This window comes from Pagrus major, chromosome 1 (assembly GCF_040436345.1).
Source record: "Pagrus major chromosome 1, Pma_NU_1.0".
Classification (NCBI taxonomy): Eukaryota; Metazoa; Chordata; class Actinopteri; order Spariformes; family Sparidae; genus Pagrus; species Pagrus major.
Window position 1 is genome coordinate 7,826,600 of NC_133215.1, and position 22,392 is coordinate 7,848,991.

The 22,392-nt window shown below is 42.5% G+C and overlaps 1 protein-coding gene across 1 annotated transcript in view; it reads right to left on the reverse strand.

The window, feature by feature from the left end:
- The window catches only part of LOC140995449 (zinc finger protein GLIS2-like), a 31,988-nt gene extending 12,416 nt beyond the window's left edge, over positions 1-19,572 (reverse strand). Inside the window, exons 1-2 of the mRNA XM_073465451.1 lie at positions 19,441-19,572; positions 1,990-2,178 (exon numbers count right to left, since the gene is read on the reverse strand). Coding sequence (XP_073321552.1) covers positions 1,990-2,155 — 166 coding nt within the window. The 5' untranslated portion in view covers positions 2,156-2,178; positions 19,441-19,572. The remainder of the gene's footprint in view (positions 1-1,989; positions 2,179-19,440) is intronic.
- Between the last annotated feature and the right edge of the window lie 2,820 nt (positions 19,573-22,392).

Below are 22,392 nucleotides of genomic sequence, written 5' to 3' on the forward strand. Positions count from 1 at the left end.
GTTAGAGTAGGATGATGTTACATTTGTCACACTGAAGTGAAAGTTTTCCTCGTAAGCAACCTCTTAAATATGTTATGTAGCCTATTGTAGCGTAGCTAGCTTATAACTGAGCTTTAAAAGTTGGTGTCAGTTTACATTTGGATATTTTACCTGAACTGGAGAAGATCTTTGAGCATTTATTACAGTTTGGATGAACTTTAAAAACTCAGAGAAACGAGGTGAAACAAGGACATGAAGACTAGCGATTGAGACCATAAACTCATCAGGAAACTCCTGACTGAGGTACTAAACCAAGTGAGAAGTAGGCTCACTTTCTCATAAGCTTATATTCTGTACAATCAGACTTTATGAAACCAGTCAAGGCAATTAGGAAGACCTCGCACTTTGGCATTTTCTTCACCTTTTAGACCACTATTTATACTGGTGTATGGGAAAAACACTGTGGCTTTGCTTCTTCTTCTTTTTCTTCTTCTTCCTCTGCTTCTTCTTATTCCTCTTCTTCTTCTTCTTCTTCTTCTTCTTCTTCTTCTTCCTCTTCTTCTTCTCTTCTTCCTCTTCTTCTTCCTCTTCTTCTTCTTCTTCTCTTCTTCGTCTTCCTCTTCCTCCTCTTCTTCTTCTTCTTCTTCTTCTTCTTCTTCTTCTTCTTCTTCCTCTTCTTCTTCTTGTTCTTCCTCTGCTTCTTCTCTTCCTCTGCTTCTTCTTCTCTTCTTCTTCTTCTTCTTCTTCTTCTTCTTCCTCTTCTTCTTCTTCCTCTTCTTCTTCTCTTCTTCTTCTCCTCATTCTTCTCCTTCTTCTCTTCTTCTGCTTCTTCTTCTCTTCTTCTTCTTCTTCTTCTTCTTCTTCCTCTTCTTCTTCTCTTCTTCTTCTCCTCATTCTTCTCCTTCTTCTTCTTCTTCTTCTTCTTCTTCTTCTTCTTCTTCTTCTTCTTCTTCTTCTCCTTCTTCTTCTTCTTCTTCTTCTTCTTCTTCTTCTTCTTCTTCTCCTTCTCCTTCTTCTTCTGCACGACCATATTGTATAAATACTAGGCCATTCAGAGCTTTCTTAGAGACGTGAAGATGTTATTTACACCCTTTATAATGCTGAAATCTTCACTGCAGCTGCTGAGCTAAAAGCGTGCACTGTGTCTGAAGAGGGTCCACAAGCTCCACTGGTAGTCAAGGCTGTAAAAATGTTTTATTTCTCTTTTCAAATCGATTTGACACACTCCATAAATATTCTCTATTCTTATACGGCCTAATAAACTCGGTCTGGAGCTGGAAGGTGTTTGAAGAGTTGCCAACCTTGTCTGTGGACCTGCCCCAAAGACAAAATGATCAAGAGGCTAAACATGTAGGAGGAACCCCTTCAGATATGACATACAGCAGCCATTTGATTCAATGTTATTATAAACATACTGATTAATATTGCTTTAAGTGCACAGTTTTCTAGTACAGCCCGCCTTTCAGTTGTGAATCTTCCCTTGAATACTTGCTGACCCATGGTGCCCCTTGTGCCTCCATTTAGGATCATTAGCACATTTAGCTTCACTGAACAAATGAGGATCACAGGTGGCAGACTAATGTGAGGTCAGAAGGGCTTTACTAAACACACATTAGATATTCTGCACATAACTGAGCCCCTGGGCTGTAAAGTGTGAGGGTTATGGAGTCCATTCAGACCGCCACAGAGGCCGTGTTGTGGTTATCTTTTGGACAGCTTAATGTCAGCGTCACGCTCTTCTCGTGATGAGCCGCGCTGACAAATCTGTAGACAATGTACGTCTATTGGAGGACAGGGGAGAGCTACCGTTCATTGGATTTACAATATTGAGTTACTGGGAAAGTGAGAACATAAAATCCACTTATTATACTATTGCATTATCACGGTGCTAGTCTTAATCACAGCAACACGGCAGCAGCAAAGGCATGTCATGAGTGTGTTGGAGAGAGAGGAGGAACGATGCCCGGTCGAGAAGAATACTGTACGTTGTGCTGCGGTGCTCCTGGTTACCTGGGGAGGAGGGTGGCGAGGGAAAGGTCGTGCATAGCAGGCGTGGTCGCGTGGCGCCGAGAGGGGCGCAGATGGACGAAGGACAAGCCCTCTTTCCTAATCTCATGGGACCATCCGTCCGTCCTGAGGGAAGCTTCAAGTCCAGCGGCTCGTCCACTGACAGCATGGCTGCTGGTTATTTCTGCCCACCTGAGGAGAGAGAGACGCATCATTCAGTCAAGTGGTCACAAATAACTGTCAATATTCATTTTTTGATCAGTGATTTTTCCTCATATTCAGCAGTTGTTTTTGGATTCATGCTTAAACCAGCTTGAGTTATCTTTTTTGATGTTTTTTGGCCACTTGGCAGCAGTCGAGAAGCTGTAAACACACCACTTACATGTTGTCGCCTCATAAAGTTGATATGATAAATTCGTCTGCAAACCACTGACACAAGCAATTCATTGAAAGTTTGTTGCGAGTCTTCACCAGCTCACCAGGGAAATATCCGGTCCTATAGCTGCTAAATGCTCCTGTATGTTAACAGTAACTGTTTCTGTCTGACATTTAGTGCTGGTGGCGGTGGTCGGTTTATCAGAGCTTTATCAGAAAACACCTGCTGCAGCTCTAAATGACCCTTACAAGAGCCGTAAGAGTGAATCACAACAGTAAAGTTGTGCACCATCAAGCCACAATGAGTTTTGAGTTAACCCCATGTTGAGAACTGCAGTGTCAAGTCATAAACCTTACCACGAATGGACATTTCCTTTATTGTTATATAGAAAAATATTGATTACAGCAGCTTTAAAATAAAATTTGTGTTAAAAAATATTCGTTCACAAGATTTGTCTCAGTCTAAACAAATGGTTTGACTACTTCTTGAAGCATAAATGTAATTGATATGTATAAAAAGCTGATGCTAAACCGATGATAAGCCTAAAAAAAACTAACTTGGTAGCTTTGCTTCAACATCAACACCCTTCGGTAGGAACTAAACATTTTCCTGAGGAAAGGGAGGAAAAAACAAAGCTCACCCGGTTATCAAAGTTAGCCGAGGTGCTGGAGCTGTTAGACTTCAAAGTAGGACAGAAAAAAAGCATCTGCACACTCGATTTTTCAGTTTTTCCAGTTTTCAGTCTGAGGCTAAAAAACATCCTGCTCGTGTGTATCTGAATGTGTAGGCCAACCGTGACGTATCAGATGATCAAATGATGAATCAATAACGATGAGGAGGGTCCACCTTTTACAATCACAACTTAAAAAGTGTGTTAAATCGAGAAAGAAATCAAGCTTTCACATAAAAGGGCCTGGATTTAGCTGTTGTCCAGTTGCTCTGAAACTATCCAGTCAATCTGAGAACAGCAGAGTTCAGCTCTGTGTTGTGAATTTTAGCTGTTGCTCCGTTCTTGAGGGAGAAAACCTCTGAGATGCATTATGTTGTGGGTTTGTTACTGCGATCCTCTACATTTCTGTGGTCGGCCTTCACTGAGGGGCTTAACCAGATTTTGCAGTAGTTTTCCACCCGTAGTGGAATGATACTCTGGATGAAGCATGAGACAAAAAGCTACCCTGGTCCATGACTCAACTCATGAGTTCTTGTTAGTGCGAATGACTCAAGACCCAGATATCTGCTTCAAAGGGAAAAAAAATCTCACAGGAGGAAACCAGAGGGGGAAAAATCTGCAGTGAAGTGGACCGAACGTGCGAACAAATGCTCGACAGCTGCTGTGAAAGTTGACACAGCCTGCACTCTGTTTTTTAGATGGTTACACAACATTCACACCTGAGAGCTGCCGGGCTCGACCCCAGCGGTTGTTTTTAGAAATACTTCACCACTCACCATCTTTCTGCAAATGTGACATCTTATAAAGGCAAGTCGAGAATGAAGCCTGACTGATATTATCATTTATTAACCATATATATTTTATTGTATATCATTATTATCACATCATAATCTTATCAGGTCACTTGACTGATGAGTCACATGACACTAAAAGTACAGTGATGTCAAGAATAAGGAGACAAACCTGATTGGTTCATATCGTGGTTTTAATTATTTAACAATCAAATGAAACCTTCGTGTTTTGTTGAATTTGGCTTAAAAAATATACTTCCTAATTATTCTGACCCCATTAAATCCCAGTATGTGGAAAAGTATTAACATGGCAAGCCTTTCATTTGCCACAAACTGGGCTTGAACGTGACAGAGTAAAGATATTATAAAGCATTATTATTACCCCAATTATGGAATATATGGGCTGTTACTTGTTTAATCTCGTCGCCTCTCTAAACCCTCGTGGCACATGTTTGTTGGATGGCAGTCGTGTTGAATAAATTGTTGTTTTAAATTGTACCTGTTGTTCACCAAGAGATTGTTGTAACTCCCCGTAAATCACAACTTGTTGCTTTACATCTCTGTCTGTGTTTACCCAGATATACTGTGTTAATCTCTAAGCTTTAGTGGTGTTAGGTGTGTTTATTTTTTTACTTTGGACAGGGCCAGGCGAGCTATTTCCTTTCCATTTCCAGTCTTTAAGCTAAGCTAAGCTAATCGCCTATTCTATTCTTTTAACTCAGGTTTGGTACTTTTCACTTTCACGTGAAACTTTACACCCACAGCTAAAGAAATGTGTTCAGATACCTGTTTTTCCAGCCACTTGCTGTATGTTCAGCCAGTATTTACCTCCTGTGGACCTCCTAAACGGCGCCAGACGTGGGCTTGCAATGTGACACAACTGCAGGACCTCCATTGGGTCTCTGGCTGTATGGCTCTTTAATGATAGCTGGCAGTAAGAGCGATCTTAATTTACTTTCACTGGCTGGGTTTCCAAACACAGTCTGGGGACTCAAACTGGCAACTCTCCAGCTACACGTACACCTCTTTAACTCCTAAACTTGCTGTCACCACAGATTCTTCCACAATCAACCGGCAGGATCCCCCCCGACATAATATGAGGCAGAGGCTAAACCACAATGAAGTCAGTGTTTAGGTCCTTCTGCCGGCCTTGCCAGCTACCTCACCACACTGGTTTCACATTCCTCAGCAACCTCGCTGACTTCTCTCTCACACACACACACACACACACACACACGCTGTTATTTGGAGGTATTGTGACGGCACGCACATACAGGACCATATGTATCCAGGCACGCATGCAGACTGAAGTCACACCAGCAGGCATGCGCAAAACTCACAACCACACGTGAGCCCCCCGTTCCCCCGTCCCGCCTCCCACCTCCAGCAGCTCCTCCTCCTCCTCTTTTCCCTCAATGACCTGCGTTTGGGCAACATGCCCGGACCCTCTTATGGATCCCCTACCGCCTCGCAAAACACATACTTTGACTAGTCACACACTTGCACACAAACATATGTACTTGTCCACACTTGCACGCACACATACTATAATGTATATTCTAAACACATGTAAGGAGTAGCCCTTACACACACACATACATCCGTCTTTTCTGCGCTTGTGAGCCCCCTCGTTGACAGAAACCATTCACTAACCTCTAACCCTGATCTCAACCATCACACCCCAACGCTAAATCTAAACCCAGTCTTAACACTAAGTCTTAAAGGAACAGTTCACCCAACATTGACGAAACTAGCCGTTATCTTAGTCACCCTCATGCTGATAGAAAGTTTTGAACTCCACGAAACATTTCTGGAGTTTCGCAGCCAAACAACATCGCAGCATTCTCCTAAACAACTGAAGTAGATGGGGACTTGTTTTTAAAATGTTAAAAAACAACCAAAACAACCCTTTTATGAGCTGAAATCTTAATTGTTCCTGCTAGGCTAAAAGTGTTAGCATGCACCCCGTCTGAAGTGGGTTCACGAGCCCTACTGTGCATCGAGCGTGTAAATAACATCTTTTTAAATCAATTTGGGAGCTCTGGGCTTCTGTAGACTTGACCTTCTCCGAGGAGGTTATGTTTTGGCCCGTGTCGATTTGATGCTTGGTTGGTTGGTTGGTTGGTTGGTTTGTCGGCAGGATTACATAAAAATCGTTGAAAGGATTACCGCTAAACTTGGATGGCGGATTGTTCTCGGCCCAGAATAGACCCCATTAACTGTTGGTGTGGATCCAAATAAAGGCATGGATCCAGGAAGTTTTTTCTCACTTTCTTTAACATTGTGAGATAGGGCTATTTTTGACATATTAGGGCTTTTCACACACAGATTGTTAACCCAGGGCTAACCTGAGCCCAGGGCTATAAAGTGCTTTAAAGTGAAGCTGAACTTTCAAGAATGTTGTGTTACTGGTCCATTTACTTTAGCCTTGTTTTACACTGGCAACTCTTAGCCCCAGGCTTTTTTTTTTTTCCTGGGATAACCCCACATATTCGGGGCTAACCCTGCTACACAGCGGGGCCAGTAAGCTGTAGGCGAAAGTCGGGATTTGGACCGACACTATTGAATATGTCAGTGTGAATGCTTTCTTGTTAATTTCTCAGGGAATAATGCCTGAAACTTGATGATCTATCAGATTTAAATTAGTTTAGTTCGATCTTGGATTAGACTTGTTTGGATTAAATGATACTGTTGGGCCTTGGCGGAGGTATGCACTCTCTCTAGTTCTCATTTAATTTTTTTTGCATTTTAAATCAAGTCCCCATCTGCTTCAGTTGCTTAGGAGACTGCTGCAACACTGTTTTGCTGTAAAGCTCCAGAAATCTCTACAAAACTTCACCTACTTTCCATCGGCATGAGGGTGAGTAGATGATGACTGAACTTGAATTTTGGGATGAACTGTTCCTTTAACCTTCAAACGGTCCTGTGAAGTACTGAGGAACGACCAAAATGTCGCCATCCATACAAACATTGATTCACACTTAAAGGGATAGTTCGGGTCAGCTCTCCCCGTGTGGAGAAGCAGCGAGTAGCACCGACAGGAAGAAGAGCATTGGACTGCTGTCAACCGAACCAGCAGCAAGACGTTATTATCATTATATTCATTTAAGTGTTCACTAACAGCCTTTTTCTTTGGCAGAACATTCCCTCAACCGTACAACATCTGTACGCATAAGTGGATAAAGCGCCAAAAACATTCAAAACATAGCGTACCCTTAAACTGATATATATATTTTTAGTTGGGACTTATTTTAAGTGGTTAAAATCCGTCTTGCTGCTGGTTCGGTCTACAGCAGTACAATGCTCTGCTTCCTGTCGGTGCTACGTGCTGCTTCGCCACACAGCCGGAGAGCTGACGGTCGTCTACTGCAGGTAACACACTGACGAGGGATAATTACCTCATACAACCCCACATCACAAGACCCGAACTATCACTTCAAGCTAATGACACAAGGAGAAACGAAACACTTGCAGAGTACTGTGCAGAGCATAGGCCTACGCATACATACGCTCTTAAATGCACACAGCGTACACATACAAATACACCAAATCTCACTTATAAATGATGAACTCTTATAGAAACATACTAAAAACTAAATTCACACAATCATATGTTAAAGTGTACAGACACACAAACACAGTGGATGCCCCCCTTGGGTGTAACACACACTAACACACACACGAGAGTCTTTCCCCCTCTCACAGGAAACCTTTGCTTCCACGGCGCCCTGATCTGGCCTCTCCCTCCCCATTTTTCTACTCCTCTCACTCTCCCTCTCCGCTTCCCTCCCTCTCGCGGTCCTTCCTGTGGTTTTCCTCTCCCAGTCCTCCAGCAGAGCATACCTCTCCTGTTCTCCTCCCCTCTCCTCTGCCCTCTGCACCTCCCACTCCTTTTTTTCTTCTCTCCCATTTTTTGAACTCCCTTTTTTTCCCATTTTTCTCCATTTTTCTTGTCGTAGCAGAAACGCATCGCATCACTCTTTATGAGAAAAGTCATTCTCACTTCAGGGTATTTTGCCTCCTCGTGTATATGTTAAGACATAAAAATTTATCTCTGGGGGTAAAAATTGAGAAGACTGAATCTGAATCTCTCAATTCTTCATAAAATGGCTTTTAAAAGCTGAGTATTTGAAGTTTTCTGGTGAAGATTGATGGATTTCAGTGGGAGGTAGAGGCTGAAGACGGTCCTGTCACGATGGAGCGATGTCAGCGCTTGTTTTTTTAGGGGTTACATCCTTTGATCCCTTCATCCCACGTCCATATAAGGTATTACGCAATGCCCCTGCAACAGCGAGGATGACAGGAGGCTTTGTTTTCCTGACCCGGAGGCATACAGAGACAGGAGGAGAGAGACCGACTCTAAAGGGCTGAGGTGCATTCATGTGAAGTGGCTGAAACTGGACACCTGTTTGAACAGCAAGAACGTTTAAATGGGCAAAAACAAAAAGGACAGGGTGGTTTTGCGTCGGGGAGAAAAAAGGGAATCTGAGGACATAGAGAGGGCTGAGAAGCATGTAGAAAGCATCAGGGGGTTTCTCTTATAACACAAGCTGTGGTGAGATGGAGACGACAAGCAAAACACACTGAAGTTTCTTGGAGGCGAAAGCTTTTTTCCAAAGAAGGCAGACAAACAAGAGCTCTTCTTTTTCTCACTGACATCTAAGTTTTACAATATGTTTTCTGACTATTTACAAGAGCCCGGGCCTACACAAGAGCATCCAAGACAGTAATGACCATATCACGTTTCAAAACTGAAGACACAAAAAACAAAACCACCACCGCTGCAGTTAGGCGGTTTCTGACGCCACAGGAGCGAAAGGAAATTTACTGTCACTGTTCACAGCTTGTGAATGTGTTGAACCACTGTTGTATATTATGTCAGCTCTGATTCACGGCCCGCTCTCGGTGCCAGCGCTCAGGAGAGCGGATTTTCTCCGTGGACGAGAAAAAAAAATGGAAACGCGCGGGGGTGACGGGAGAGTGAGCAGGCGGTGACACAGACAAATATGAAAACTGAGAGAGAAAGAAAGAAAGGAGGGAGGAGAGGGACATGAAACTGTGGGAGTCAGACGTGGGCTCCCACCCTTTTCTTCTCCTCCTCACACTTTTCCCATTATTCCTCTCGGTATTACCCTCCCCTCCCTCTCTTGTGTCTCGGCAGCGCTAAGTGATGCAACTCTGCAGAGCGAGGCTGCAATAGCCACCAGTAGAGCCTGCAGTGTCTCTCTCGCACTGACACTGGCGTCTTTACCATTTAGGAGGGGAGTGGTGGCGGCTGTCAGGGGAGGAGGAGCGGGGGAGTCATTTCTCAAGGCAGGGATTATTAGTCCCCTCACTTTAAAAAATGTTCTTTCCAGACAGTCTGTACATCTCTAAACTTGTCTTTGAATCACTTTAAAAGTTCTTGCAGCAGATAGGTTTGACAACTGGCTGCTCGTTACAGGCGAGGGTTTCATCAAAACTGCAGAGCTTGTTTGCAGCAGCCACTTTAGGGACTGAATATTCCCCAAAGCGACGGAAGAGGGGACCAGAATTATCTTTCTCTACTTATACCAAAGAATTAATGACAATAAGGCAGCAGGAAGTGTGGTTGCACACACGACGCTGTTTGAAATGTCTTCTACTTGTAGTCCTTTAAAGTGTCAAGCAGACTAAAACAACTTCTGCAGCAGTTATTTGATGATTTATTCTATTTTCTATTCTTTCTGTCTTTGATGAGTTCAAAAGCATCATGGCTTGATTCCACTGGACACCTTCCAGCTGCAACATGGTTTTGTTCAGCGCGTCTTTGTACCCTTCTCAGATTTTAACCATGCGGGTCTGCAATTAAATGGTTTCTTTCAATCAGGAGTCTGCGCAGGTTGTTTTATTTTGAAAATGATCCAGACGGAGGCACGGCTTCCTCGAGGCACGACTTCCTTCCTCCCTTCAGATTTTTGATAGAGCTGCTGAACAATAATGGACAACCCCTCCCCTCATTTGTCTCTCTTGCCACCAGTGTTGCCACTACACTGGAATTTCTCATTTCGACACCGTGCCTTGAAAAATATGGGTATTTGTTACCATGTTGGATACCACAGGGGAAAACTGAGACAATATTGAGGGCATAAAACTTCAGATTTATATGAAAAGATAAATATAACAAGGTTTGTGTACTGTGTGTTGAGCACAACTGCCGGTTAAATTACTTCTGACCCGAAGTGTGTGTGTGTCAACTCGCTGTTGGATACAAGATAGAGCGAGAAAGCACAGCTGGTATCTGAATCCATACTGTGGAAAATGAGTATGAAAACAGATATTTAACAATATTTCCATTTGACAACACTAGTTGCCACCAATTCAAAATGACTTTATGAATTAGTCCGTCCTCTGTTACAGTGAGAGATAAATCCAGATATGTCAGCAAAGAGATTTAAGTTAATTTAATATATCCTAAGAGGGGAGTTGAATTTTGTGCTGTGAAACTACCATCTCCTGTTTAACTATCATTTCATAATTCATTTATCCTGCAGGAAGCAGAAGATTATAAGGCTGTTAAACTAAACATATTCAAACTGACCGTGAAGGGGAGTCGGATAATTTTGTAAGACCGGAGCCGAACGCAGCCGTGCAGATGATTTTACTGTCAGTGAATCAGAATCTCCAATTTTTTCATGTTACCTGTAATAAACAAATATATTCCCTGAAAAACACCAGTAAGATCATTCTGAGACAATACGGAGACAGGAGAGAAATATTTCGAGTCACATGATAAGGGGATCAGCTGGGGGGGAGGCGGAGAGACGCAGCAGGGCTGTAATAAAGGATAAATCCACATCATCCCGTTTTATCCCCCCGGTAGCTCAAAGATGAACTTATCCATGTATAGTCATGATATACAAACTCCAAGCTGATACCATTTTGGAGGAAGTTCATGTGAACTGTCAGGGAGTAACCCTGCTGAAGTGGTCGCCGCTCCCTTTCTGGATCGAGGACACTGATTTTGACTAATTGAAATCATTTTATTAATGAGAGTAGATAATCCTTACTAACATATTTAGAAGCTGCACTAAACAATATATATACAGTTTATATCAACAATGGATCAAATATGAAAAAATGAATTGAAATACACTATATTGAATGTTTTACCTCCTGAACTTCATTGTTTTTTGTAAATATATCTGCTTATTCTGAATTTTATGCCAGCAATACTTTTCAAACAAGTTGGGAAAGGGGGCAACAAAAGACTGGGGGGAAGTTGTGAAACGCTCCACAAACACCTGTTCGGATCATCCCACAGGTAAACAACATGATTGGGTATGAAAGGGACGTCCTTGAAAGGCTCAGCTGGTCACAAGCAAGCATGAGGCGAGGTTCACCACTTTGTGAAACACACGACTGTATAAAGAACATTACTACATGTGCTCGGGAACACTTCGTCAAACCGTTGTCGGTAAACACAGTTTTTTATTTCACACAGCGTCCCAACATTTTTTTTTTTTTGGGGAATCAGGGTTGCGGTATTTTCTTCCAGCCTTCCTCATTTATTTCTCACTCTATCCCTTCTCCTCGCTCATAACCCCTACCCATAATCCCTTGCACCACCACCAATACCAGCATCCGACCGTTTTGGCAGCGGGACAAGGTCAACACAGAACTCTCTCCACTTCTCCTCTCTGCTTTCCCTCCCTGTAATTCTTCGCATCGGCGGACCGGCAGATCCCTCCCTCCCCCCCTCCTCCCCGATCCTATCATCCGCCGCCCGCCGCCCTCTGAGGAGCGAGGGGAAGGGGAAAGACTAAAGATGGAGAGGAGAGGACGAAAGGGATCCTGGGTCGTGTTGAAAGTATGAAGGCACGGGAGGACGAAAGGAAAGAGGGACATTAGGAAATGAAAGACATAGAAAGACTGAGAGTGTTTTTAACCTTTGTCGAGAGCAGTCTGCATCCCACAAATCAATCTCCGTTTCTCTCCCTCTCACTCATTTTCCTACTCTCTTTCTCTCTTGTTGTTTCTTTCTCTTTAAATTCTTTCTTCTTCGCCATCCCTCTTTCATTCCCTCAGCTCTGTCATCCAGACCTAAAACACACAAACACATGCGCCTCACATTCCTACGTGCAGAGCAGATTCACCCAATTTGTTTCCACTGCGTGTGTGTGTGTGTGTGTGTGTGTGTGTGTGTGTGTGTGTGTGTGTGTGTGTGTGTGCCAAGCCAGTAAATAATAACCAATCCCAGCTGTACTGTAGGCCGTTCCTCTCGTTCTCGGTGGAGAAACAAAGAGGGGCAGAGAGGAAAAAGGCTCCATCAAATAAGAGAGTAATGAGCTGGAAAAAAGTCAGCAGAGAGTTAAGCAGGAAGAATTAATAAAGTTTTAATGCTAACAGACATTACGAGTCCTGTAGAGTTGGTAGTCAGTGCTCTCCACGTACAACAGTTACATGCCAATTGAAAGAAATCCAGTTGGACTCGTGTCAATGGGGAGCTTCAGCGTAAAAAAAAAAACCTTAATACTTTTCCATCCCGCCAGAAAGTTTTTTTTTTTTAGGGGGCTGTGCTGCTACGCAGGTAAGTGAACGCCACAGTTTCCTTTATAATTCCTTAAAAACAATCGCTCGTTAAGTTGGCTTCCTGACGTTGGAGAACGTAACCTAGAAATTTCATCCTGAGCTAATTCAGCTAGGCTGAATCTGAACAAAAACAGAGGAGGGGATGAGGGGAGAACAACAGAGGTGAGGAGCAGTGAACAATATAGATCGACGAAGAAAGAGTCACAGATGGATATGAACAGAGTCAGCAAATAAAAAAGTAAACTCTTGTAGGTTTAAAGTTGACTTGAACGCAGCATTTAATACATGAATCCTTATGTTCAAAACGCAGATGTTTTCCCCTTGTGCCTGGGGCCAGTTCTGTATTAAATACAGAAAACTTTTAACTGGCATGCTTATATGAAACTGCCAGGTCAAGTTCAACTTTGGTATGTTACATATTTATGCAACAAAAGTGCAAATTATGCAATTAAATGACTTATTTTCTGTTTGCAGCCAAGTTCCTAACAGCTGGTTAGAAAGTAGAAAACCATTAATATTTGTGACTAGCATGTTCCAGGTTAGCTCGGCAGCCAAGGTAGCTCAAAGACTAGCACTGGCTGTACCAATAGAAAGTATGTACTTTATGTAGCAAGTATACAGTCGGTATCTTCTATATATCCCTGTACCATCATTGGGTAGGTTCAGTCCAGTATTCGAGTTTAAATCAGTTGGATTTTACGCAAACCAATTAAACCTCCATTTGCAGCTGGAGGTAGAAATAGCTATTAGCATGCAGCTAGTTAGCAGGAGCCTCAGGATGGCTAATTAGGTCAGCGCCACAAGGTGCTACCTCCCTATGTTTTGTTTCTGGTCTGTCTATGTTACACGCTACGATACTTTAGTAGGAAGCCTAGATTTGATCCACTTCCTGTGTCCATTTCAAATTAAAAGCTCTGTAAAACATTAGCAGGAAGATGTTGTCGAAAACTCACGGACTTGCATGTAGCTACTGCCATCATTTCTCAAGTTGCACTCGGTCGATGTCTTTATTATTTTGATGTGAAAGTTCAAGAAGAAAAGTTGACACAGTTGTCCTGATGGACTGTGGTGAGTCACATGTGATACCTAGTGGTAAAATTCGGTATTACCGGTCCGGTCCAGTGTTTGAAAATGTTTGCATTGGACCAACCCTACATCACTGACCTGGAATTGTTGTTCGTCTTTTTACTGTTGTTGCCTTAACTATAGTTTATTTCCCATAAAACCTATCTTTCCAGAACCAATCAGTTATTGTGAGAATAATCCAATAACAAACTTCTTGTCTGGTGGTATGGTTGCAGCTAACCAATGAAGTGGTAAAGCCAGTATTTCCAGTATTTTGTGAGGAGATTATGAGTGTCAATATTTTACCAAAGCCAAAAATTTGTAACCTATCACTTGATTTAATCCAATCATTAATGGCAAATATGGTGACTCTAATCCATTAAATCACAGAGTGGAGGGCTGAAACAATAAAAGGTTTAATTGACTGACGATCGCTCCTTTATTCTGTTTTAGTTTATGGCCGAAGATCTCCACACTTTAAAACATTTAAACACATTTGGACCTGGTAAATTGTGCATTAACAGTATTTTCATACATTTTAGACAGCTGATTATTTGAAGATATAATCATCAGATTACAAACGACCAAAGTATTCGGTGTTGCGGCGCTGATGGAACTAAAGACCTGTGGAGGCTGACACCAAAGCAACGGGTCTACATCATCAAAGAAGCCGTAAGAAAAGGGCGTTATGAAAGAAGAAGAAGAAGCTAACAGTCCGTCCATTGTAGTCCCCATCTTTGAGCCACTGGGACGCAGAAAAAGTCGACTTCTGACTCGACGCCCATCTGCCATGGCACTTGATCCCCCTTTACAATCATAACTCCCTCCGCTGCCAAGACATCTTTTTTTCTTTATCCATTTTTTCCTCTCCTTCTCGGCTCACGGCTCACTCCCTCTCTTTGTCAGGCCTTTTTTTTTTTTCGCGTGGAGGCCAGAATTTCGTCCTCAAACACAAGACTAAAAAGAAAGAGAAGTGAGAGGCAGCGAGTGGGAGGGAGGGAGGGAGGGAGGGGAGAGGAGAATAAGAAGGGGGGAGAGAGTGATGGAGGGAGAGGGGGAGTGGTGTCGGGGTGGGGTTTGCGGAATTTGGTCTATGTTTGGTTTGGAAGTAAAGGCCCCGGCGCTGGGCTCTCAGGAGGATAATGGAAAAGAGAGGGAGAAGAAAGGGAGGTTTATGGATGTGTGTGTACCCTCACAGGTGGTCGCCACATACTGATGGGGGGCCTTTTGTGAGTCAGAATGTGTGTGTGTGTGTTTACTGAGTTGTGTCTGCACGTTTGGCGAAGCTACGAGCATGCGTGTGCGTTCGTCTGTTTATTTGCAGATGTTGGCACAGATGCACGTAAGCTTTTAGCATGTAGGAATCGGAGGAGGAAGACAGAGAAAGAGAGAGAGAGAGAGAGAGAGGAGGTGAATAAGACATTCCTACGCTGGAGGAGGAGGAGGAAGAGGAGGAGGAGGAGGAGGAGGAGGAGGAGGGGGAGACGCAGGGAGCCAGTGGTTAGTTAGCGGTTAGAAACTAAGAGGAGAAAAATGAATGTCTGGTCCAGGGCCGGGCCCGAAAACGATACCGCAACCAGCCAGCGAGCCAGCGAGCCAAAGGGAGAGGAAGAGGAGAGGAAGAGGAGAGGAGAGGAGAGGAGAGAAGAGGAGAGGAGAGAAATAAATATGAAAAGAGTAAAAGAGGAGAACCGGGGGGGGGGCCTCCTCCTCTCACCCTCCTCCCATATGAGGCCTGCTAACTCCTGCCTCTGCCGCAGGGGAGAAAAGTGCTTTTATAGCTGAGCTGAACCCGATGAACCCATCATGTGCAAACAGCAGGCAAAGTATGGAGACAAGAGAGGGCCAGCAGCCACGCTGAGGGGGAGCCTTCAGTAGGGGGGGAGTCTCAGGTTTGGGGAGTACAGGGGGTCTGGAGGAGTAGAGTGATGGAGGAGGAGGAGGAGGAGGAGGCTGCAGGTATCCTCATATGTTCAGCTGCACACCATCAGTCTGGGTTCTGGTCTTTCTTTCCTTCACTTGTTACTTATTTTGTTTGCCGTTCTTTACTCGCTCCACCTTCTTTCTCCCCTCCCTCCTTTCTTCAATTTCTTTCTCTGGCGACCTCGCTTCGTTTCTTTCCTTCCTTTTTTTTCATTCCTTCTCTTCCTCCTTTTTTCTTTTCTTCCCGCCTGCTGTTATTCCGACTGTACCCTCTTTTCTCCCTTCCTATCCATTCATTTCTGCTGTTGTTCGTTCTTTCTTTCTTTCTTTCTTTCTTTCTTTCTTTCTGTCTGTCTTTCTTTCTTTCTTTCTTTCTTTCTTTCTTTCTTTCTTTCTTTCTGTCTGTCTGTCTGTCACCCCTTGTGTCATTCCTTCTTTCTGGCATTGTTTGCCTCGAATTTCCTTTCACTTTTTCTTTGCTTACTCACTTCTTTTTCCCTTTTCTTCATAACTTTTTTCCTCCTCGATTTCTTTCTTCCTTCACTTTTATTTTTCACTTTTGTCCTGCCATAGTCACTGTTTTCCTTTTCTTGGCTCCATCCCCTTGCTTCCCTCTCCTATTTCTTTCTTTCCTTTAAAATTTTCTTTCCTTCTTACATTCTTTCTTTCCTCACTTTCCATCTTCTTTCCATCATCCCTTCTTTCTTCTATTGTTTGCTTCCTTTGCTTTTTACTTCACAGACTCTTTCTCAACTTTTTTTCTAGATTACTTCTCGTGCCATATTTTCCTTCATGCCTCCATTCCTCCAGCCATTCCTTGCATCCTTTCGTCTTCTAAAAGTACTTTTTCGGGCATTTTATGCCTTTACTAGAGAGTCGGCAATAGAGATGACAAAAAAAACTCTGGCCAGACTCAGCCCAGGGATATTACATTTGGTTTGTGTTATGAACCCATGTGGCCCCCGCTTCTTTTTTGTTTACTTCACTTGTTGCCTTCATCACTTTCTTCTTCTCCCAACTTTATTTTTATCTTATTTTGCTTACTTTGTTTCTGTCTTTAAACATTTTTCTTCCTTTCTTCTTTTTTTGGTCCCTTTCTCTTCATTCCTTTTAATAAACTCTTATTTCCCTCCCCTCTCTATCATTATTCACTAGCTTCCTTCCTTCGTTTGTAAATACACCTATTTTAAAACTCATACATGCACAAGCACACGCACGCACGCACACACACGCAAACACACTCACATAGGCCATATGTTTGAGCGACACTCCCACCCTGCAGCAGACAGTGTGGGTGGAAGTGGGCTGTAAGGCAGACGCACCCAACAACAACAGGAAAAGAGTTTGCTTGGCTCCGGGCCTTTTTTTAAAAATCCATCCATGAGCGTCCGTCCAACCTTTGGAGAACAGCATGATGCAACGGGCCTGCAACCTGCAGAGTGCTGCCGTCACACAAAAAAACCCCACAGAAACGTTTCACCCTGACCACCGTGATGCATCTCAGAAAACTCAAGAAAAGGGGCTCAAGTGGGTCACTCCCTAAACCTGCCCTGCCTCTGGGGACCCTGCAGAGCTCTGGGTTTAAAGTAGAGGCTTAAAATCAGCTCAGCTGGAGTTAGGATGTTTTTCCAGCGGGGAGGTGGACTCATCCTTTAGGGAGGATGGGGAGTCGTGATCGCTGATGTGCAGTGGTGTCATGGGGGTGGAGGACTTGTGGGATTTGATGAACCAAACTGCTGCTAGGAAAAAAAAGGGAAGTGAAGGTCTTGTCTCCACCCTGTTTCACTTGGGAGTTGGTACAGTGTATGTGGGAGTATAAACTGAGGTTACTGTTCTTTAATAGGTACACCAGGCGGTAGCTGTTAAAGGTCCAGTCTGTTGGATTTAGGGGGACGTTTGAACCCTCTATATCTACAGAAGGAGCCTGTCATCTTCAACACTGACTGTCACGCTACGCCGCCACCTGTCTACAGGAGCCTGGACTGGACAAACTACACCATGACTCTACAGAGGGCCCTGGGGAGGGTGAAACAAAAGATGTTCAGTTGGTCGCAATCTAGATGCCACTAAATCCTACGCAATGGACCTTTAATTGCCTTGTAGTCAGAATATGGTCCCGCTGTGGATCACCACGGGATCACATATACATTGACATGATGTCCATTGAAAGTTCAGGCAAGAAGATAACTTTGTCACACTTTCTGCTTTGTGACTGAACGTATGGGTTGTTTGAGACATAATGTAGTTGTTTTCCTGATGAGGAGACCTGACATGTATATATATATGAGTTTATGTGTTCAAAATGAATGCTAAAGATATTCAGTTTATCGTCTAAACATAATATGAGTGATACATAAAAGCAGCAAATCTTCACGTTTAAAAGCTGGAACAACCAATTATCTTGTATTGTATATAAAAAAATCCTGAATCACTTCACAGTTCTTGACATTATTTGACTGAAAAATCAATTAATGATTTAAATTAGATTAATGAAATTCAGCCTTCTTCTTCCAATCCAAACATACCAATCTTTTTTTAGATTAACAAGCACAATCACACACTACAATGATGACAATCCTGCCAAACCCCTGAATACGATATGACCAGCAAAACACTCCTGATTTAAAATACATCAACATAATCAGCAAAGTGGTCCAGCGACAACAGCATAATCACAATCAGCACGACTGTGTGATAGTAAATACAACAACTGTGACGGTAAAACTAACCATTGGTGGTCCACTTTCTGTACTTTTACCAGGTTTATAAGAATGACCTGTGGGCCCAGGATAGATCCCTGAGGAGCTCCGGTCAGTTAGGAGCTGTGGATGAGGAGAATGCCACTGGAGGCCAATCAAAACACTGAGAGTGGGAAATAAAACTCTCCAGCTGACTTGTGCCAAGCTCACATAACAGCCATTGGCACGAACAGATGTTCAGAGCTACAGGTTTTATGTTCATTAACTCTTAGTGGATGTGGACCTCAACACTTGCACAATGTTGATTTTCAAACTAAATGCACACATGGCCTTAAAATAACACTGCAGTATGTTCAGGCTATATACTATCAATTACTCAATTAAGAGTGAAAAGGCAACCAGATGAACTCATGAAAAAAAAAAGATGCCGAACATGTTTTGGATTATTCAGACCATATTATCATGTCTGTATTATTAAAAGAGATGTTAATATTATTTTTTTTAGTATCACATTATTGTTATATTACAATATTGTGGCACCACTAATCTCCATATTATGAAATGCCCCCAAAATGCGAGGACTGGGTGGTAAAATCAAACATAATTATATATTTTTTATTGACACTGATTTTCTGATAAATAGTCGACGGTAATGAGGATATAATTACTAACTGGAGGAAGTTAAAGGTGCACTACGTAGTTTTAATTAATTTTAAAGTCAAAGATCTTCACTGACTTTATAATTAATTAAACAAACTCTCTTTGTTTTTATGACTGAATAAACAAACTGACAACACAATTTCATACTGTTTTACTTTGTTTATATGTGGCGGACCCTGCCACCTCTCTAGCTTCAAACAGCTTGTTTATTCACTTATGGAAAAAACTTTTTTTTTTAAATTTGTATTATTACCTCATTAATATAGCTAATAAATATTTAAAGTCTGAGTTTAAAGGACCCATTTGTAAGAAAAGTAGATTTTTTTTGCCTCCTCAAATAAAGACGCTCTGGGCTGGCAGCCGACCCGTCCTACTAATCCCAAAGCGTCAGGTTTTGGCGAGGCAAATCGTCTGGAATGAGACTCAAAAATCAACTTTTTCTTACAGATAGCTCCTTTTAAATTTCTTCTCCAACACCACACGGTGCCCCTTTAATATTCAGAAGCCGGGTTAGTTCAGAAAATGAGCCTGTAAGATTTCCGATGTGCTTTAAAGACATTGAAAATCAAAGACAACACATCACGATAATGATATAAATATCGATATATCGCCCAGGTGTCACAAATACTTGTAACTTCGCAGCACGGGAACATGCAGAGAGGAACATGAAGGTTTTATTAGATTAATGTTAGAATAAAGAGGAGCAGTGTGAGGATTTACCTTTCAAACAGCCTGTAGACAGTCACACAGCCTCCTCTGCTCCCTGTAGTCTGACTCAAGATGCTTCCAACACGCACGAACCCGAGGACACCAAGTGACTGAAAATCAAGCGAGTCTGCCCGTCGTTTCCCGAAACATCTTCGATTAAGTTATCAGTTGTCTCTCTGTGGCTGTGATAATTTTAAGAAAAGGCAAAATCCTCCCACAGGGGATCGTTCAGGAGGGGGAGAGAGAGCGCGCGCCTGCTGCGAGTGGTCAGTTCTCAGATACGCAACAAAAAAAAAAAAGCAAACAACCGAAAACCTTGTCTTGTGAGTAGTTTTTTTTTTCTCTCCGAGTTAGAAAGACGTGAGCTAAAGACAATCACAAAAAAAAGAAAAAATGCGCTTGTGCGGTGTGAACGTCAAATCCGCCGCTGGAAGGTAGAGAGGCTCTCCTGGAGGCGCATCGCTCAGTTGCGACGCTGGTCAACTGAAGCTTCCAGCCGGCGGAGAGGAGAGGAAGAGGCTGGGAGGGAGGGAGGGAGGGAGGAGAGAGAGGGGGAGAGAGAGGGGGGAGAGGGGTGGAGAGACACTGAGAGAGACTGGGCGAGAGAGAGAGAGAGAGAGAGAGAGGTGGAGAGGAGCAACAGAGAGGGAAATAAATGCCAGAGTGGAGATCCAACTTCCTCCACCAGCTGTTGACTCTCACGACAGTCTGAAGTGTGTGTGTGTGTGTGTGTGTGTGTGTGTGTTATCCTGACACCTCTACTGGCTGATATTAAAGGATAAGTTCACCCAAGAATGAAAATTGAAATGAAAAGTCATCATCTCCTCACGCTGATGGAAAGTCGGGTGAAGTTTTTTTTAAAAGTCTGCGAAACATTTTCCGCAGCTCCTAAACAACTGAAGTAGATGGGGACTTGTTTTAAAACGTTAAAAAACAACTGAGAAGAGAATAAAAATGGGTTTCTACAGCCTATCTGGCGTTATCCAAGTCTCTACGGAAGCCCAGAGAGCACAAACTGATTAGAAATAGACTTTATTTACATACTTGACATGCGGTCGAGCTTCAGACGTGCTAACGCTTTTAGCACAGCAGCTTCAGTGACGTTTTTTGGCTTTAAAAAGGGTGTAAATAACGTCCTCTGGACTTTCGGAGACTTGGATGTTTTAAACGTGAAAAGAAACAAAACACAAATGGCGTAAAGTCTCCAGATTAGCTAACCCTAACACAAACTGATTTAAAAAGATGTTGTTCACATCCGTGAGGCGCCGTCATGCACATGCCCCGAACTGACGGTAACACTTTTAGCTTCACAGTTACATTAAAGACTTCAGCTTTTTTTTTTCAAAAAGGCTGAAATAATAATAAACTTTATTTATACAGCACCTTAAAAAACAGAGTTTACAAAGTGCTTTGGCACTCAGCAGTCAAGCAAAACACAAGGAAGCCTCGTCGAGTTAAAACAAGAAGGCAGAACAGAAAATGTAAAAACAAAAACCTCTTTTCTATTAAATTTGGGATCTTTGGGCTTCCATAGATGTGGATTACACCACTCCAGCCATATGGAGACATTTTAATTACTTTTTTTTCTCATCATGACTGAATTTTCTTTTTTTTTTGGTGAACTTATCTTACAATGCTTCCTGTGCCAATGAAGACAATTATTGTTTTAACAAAAAAACAGGATTAGGGAGGCAGGGATGGTTTTAACACTTTTTTTGTCTCAGCACCTATTACTCTCAAATTTCGACGCGATGTACTCTTCAAACTACCCGAACCATAATCACATAATCCATTAATTTACGTCAAATATATATATATATATATATATATATATATATATATATATATATATATATATATATATATATATATATATATATCATACCAGTGTGAGATGAAGCCTAACACAACCTGAGGTAAGTTGCAGTGGACCTAACAGTATGAGTGAAGACTTGAAATTGAGACCACGTCACAAAATATGCATTTGAAGACGTTTATTTTACTTCACATAAAGTCTGGGGACCATCCAGGATGTTGTTCTCATCACATGACACACTTTTTTAATGTTTGATGTCGTAAGCAAACTTCCTGATTAGCACAAAGATTAAATTATATCTTTTTAAAATCTAATAAATGTAAAAAAAAATTGCCCGAGAATCAGTGTGTTGGCTGTAAAATCTGCTCACACAGCTATGCAATTTCACATGCACATGACTCTTGGGTCATTTCTGGCAGTCGTCCCAATCAAGTAGAATACAAATAGTTGCACAGTTGCACAAAATGAGCCAGCTGCCTTTATTTAAAAACCTTTTACAGTCCTGTTTTGCTCTGCTGTGTTTTTAATACAGGCCTATTGCATATCATCACACAAGTCAATAGTCTGAGAGTGTATAATGTCTCCCTCTGGTGATCTGACCTGGGAACTCACAATTTTTGACTCCACTCAGTACGATGAAGATTTCCAGTGAGAGTTTGTAGGTCGGGTCCAGCTTCAGTCTTGCAGACCACACTTCACTTCACTGCACAACGAGTCCCTCTGAGATCTTTTCCTGGCCTGGACAAGTAGTTTGGTGTCAGGTGTGTCTTGTATCTGCTATTTGTCAGGTGGCCAGAAACACAACTCCTCATGATTCCTACTGCTGTTCTGTGTCTGACGGGTGTGTAGCAATAGTTTGTTAAAACATTAGTCATAATGCTTCACAAGTCCAGAGCATGTCAGGAGTAACCGGGTCTGGATTTCTGGAAAGATACTTTGTTTGTTGAGTTTTTCAATGTTTTTTCTTTGGCGTTTTTAAGGACAGCAAGCTGCCATCGACTTCTATTAGATCTGAGCGAAGGCAGACGGCCTACAGTGGCCCTGAAGGTCAAACATTTCAGAAAACACAACAACATTTCACAAAGTTTCAGAAAACACAAAAACTTTACAGATGACACAACAACATTGCACAAAACACAACTTTATAG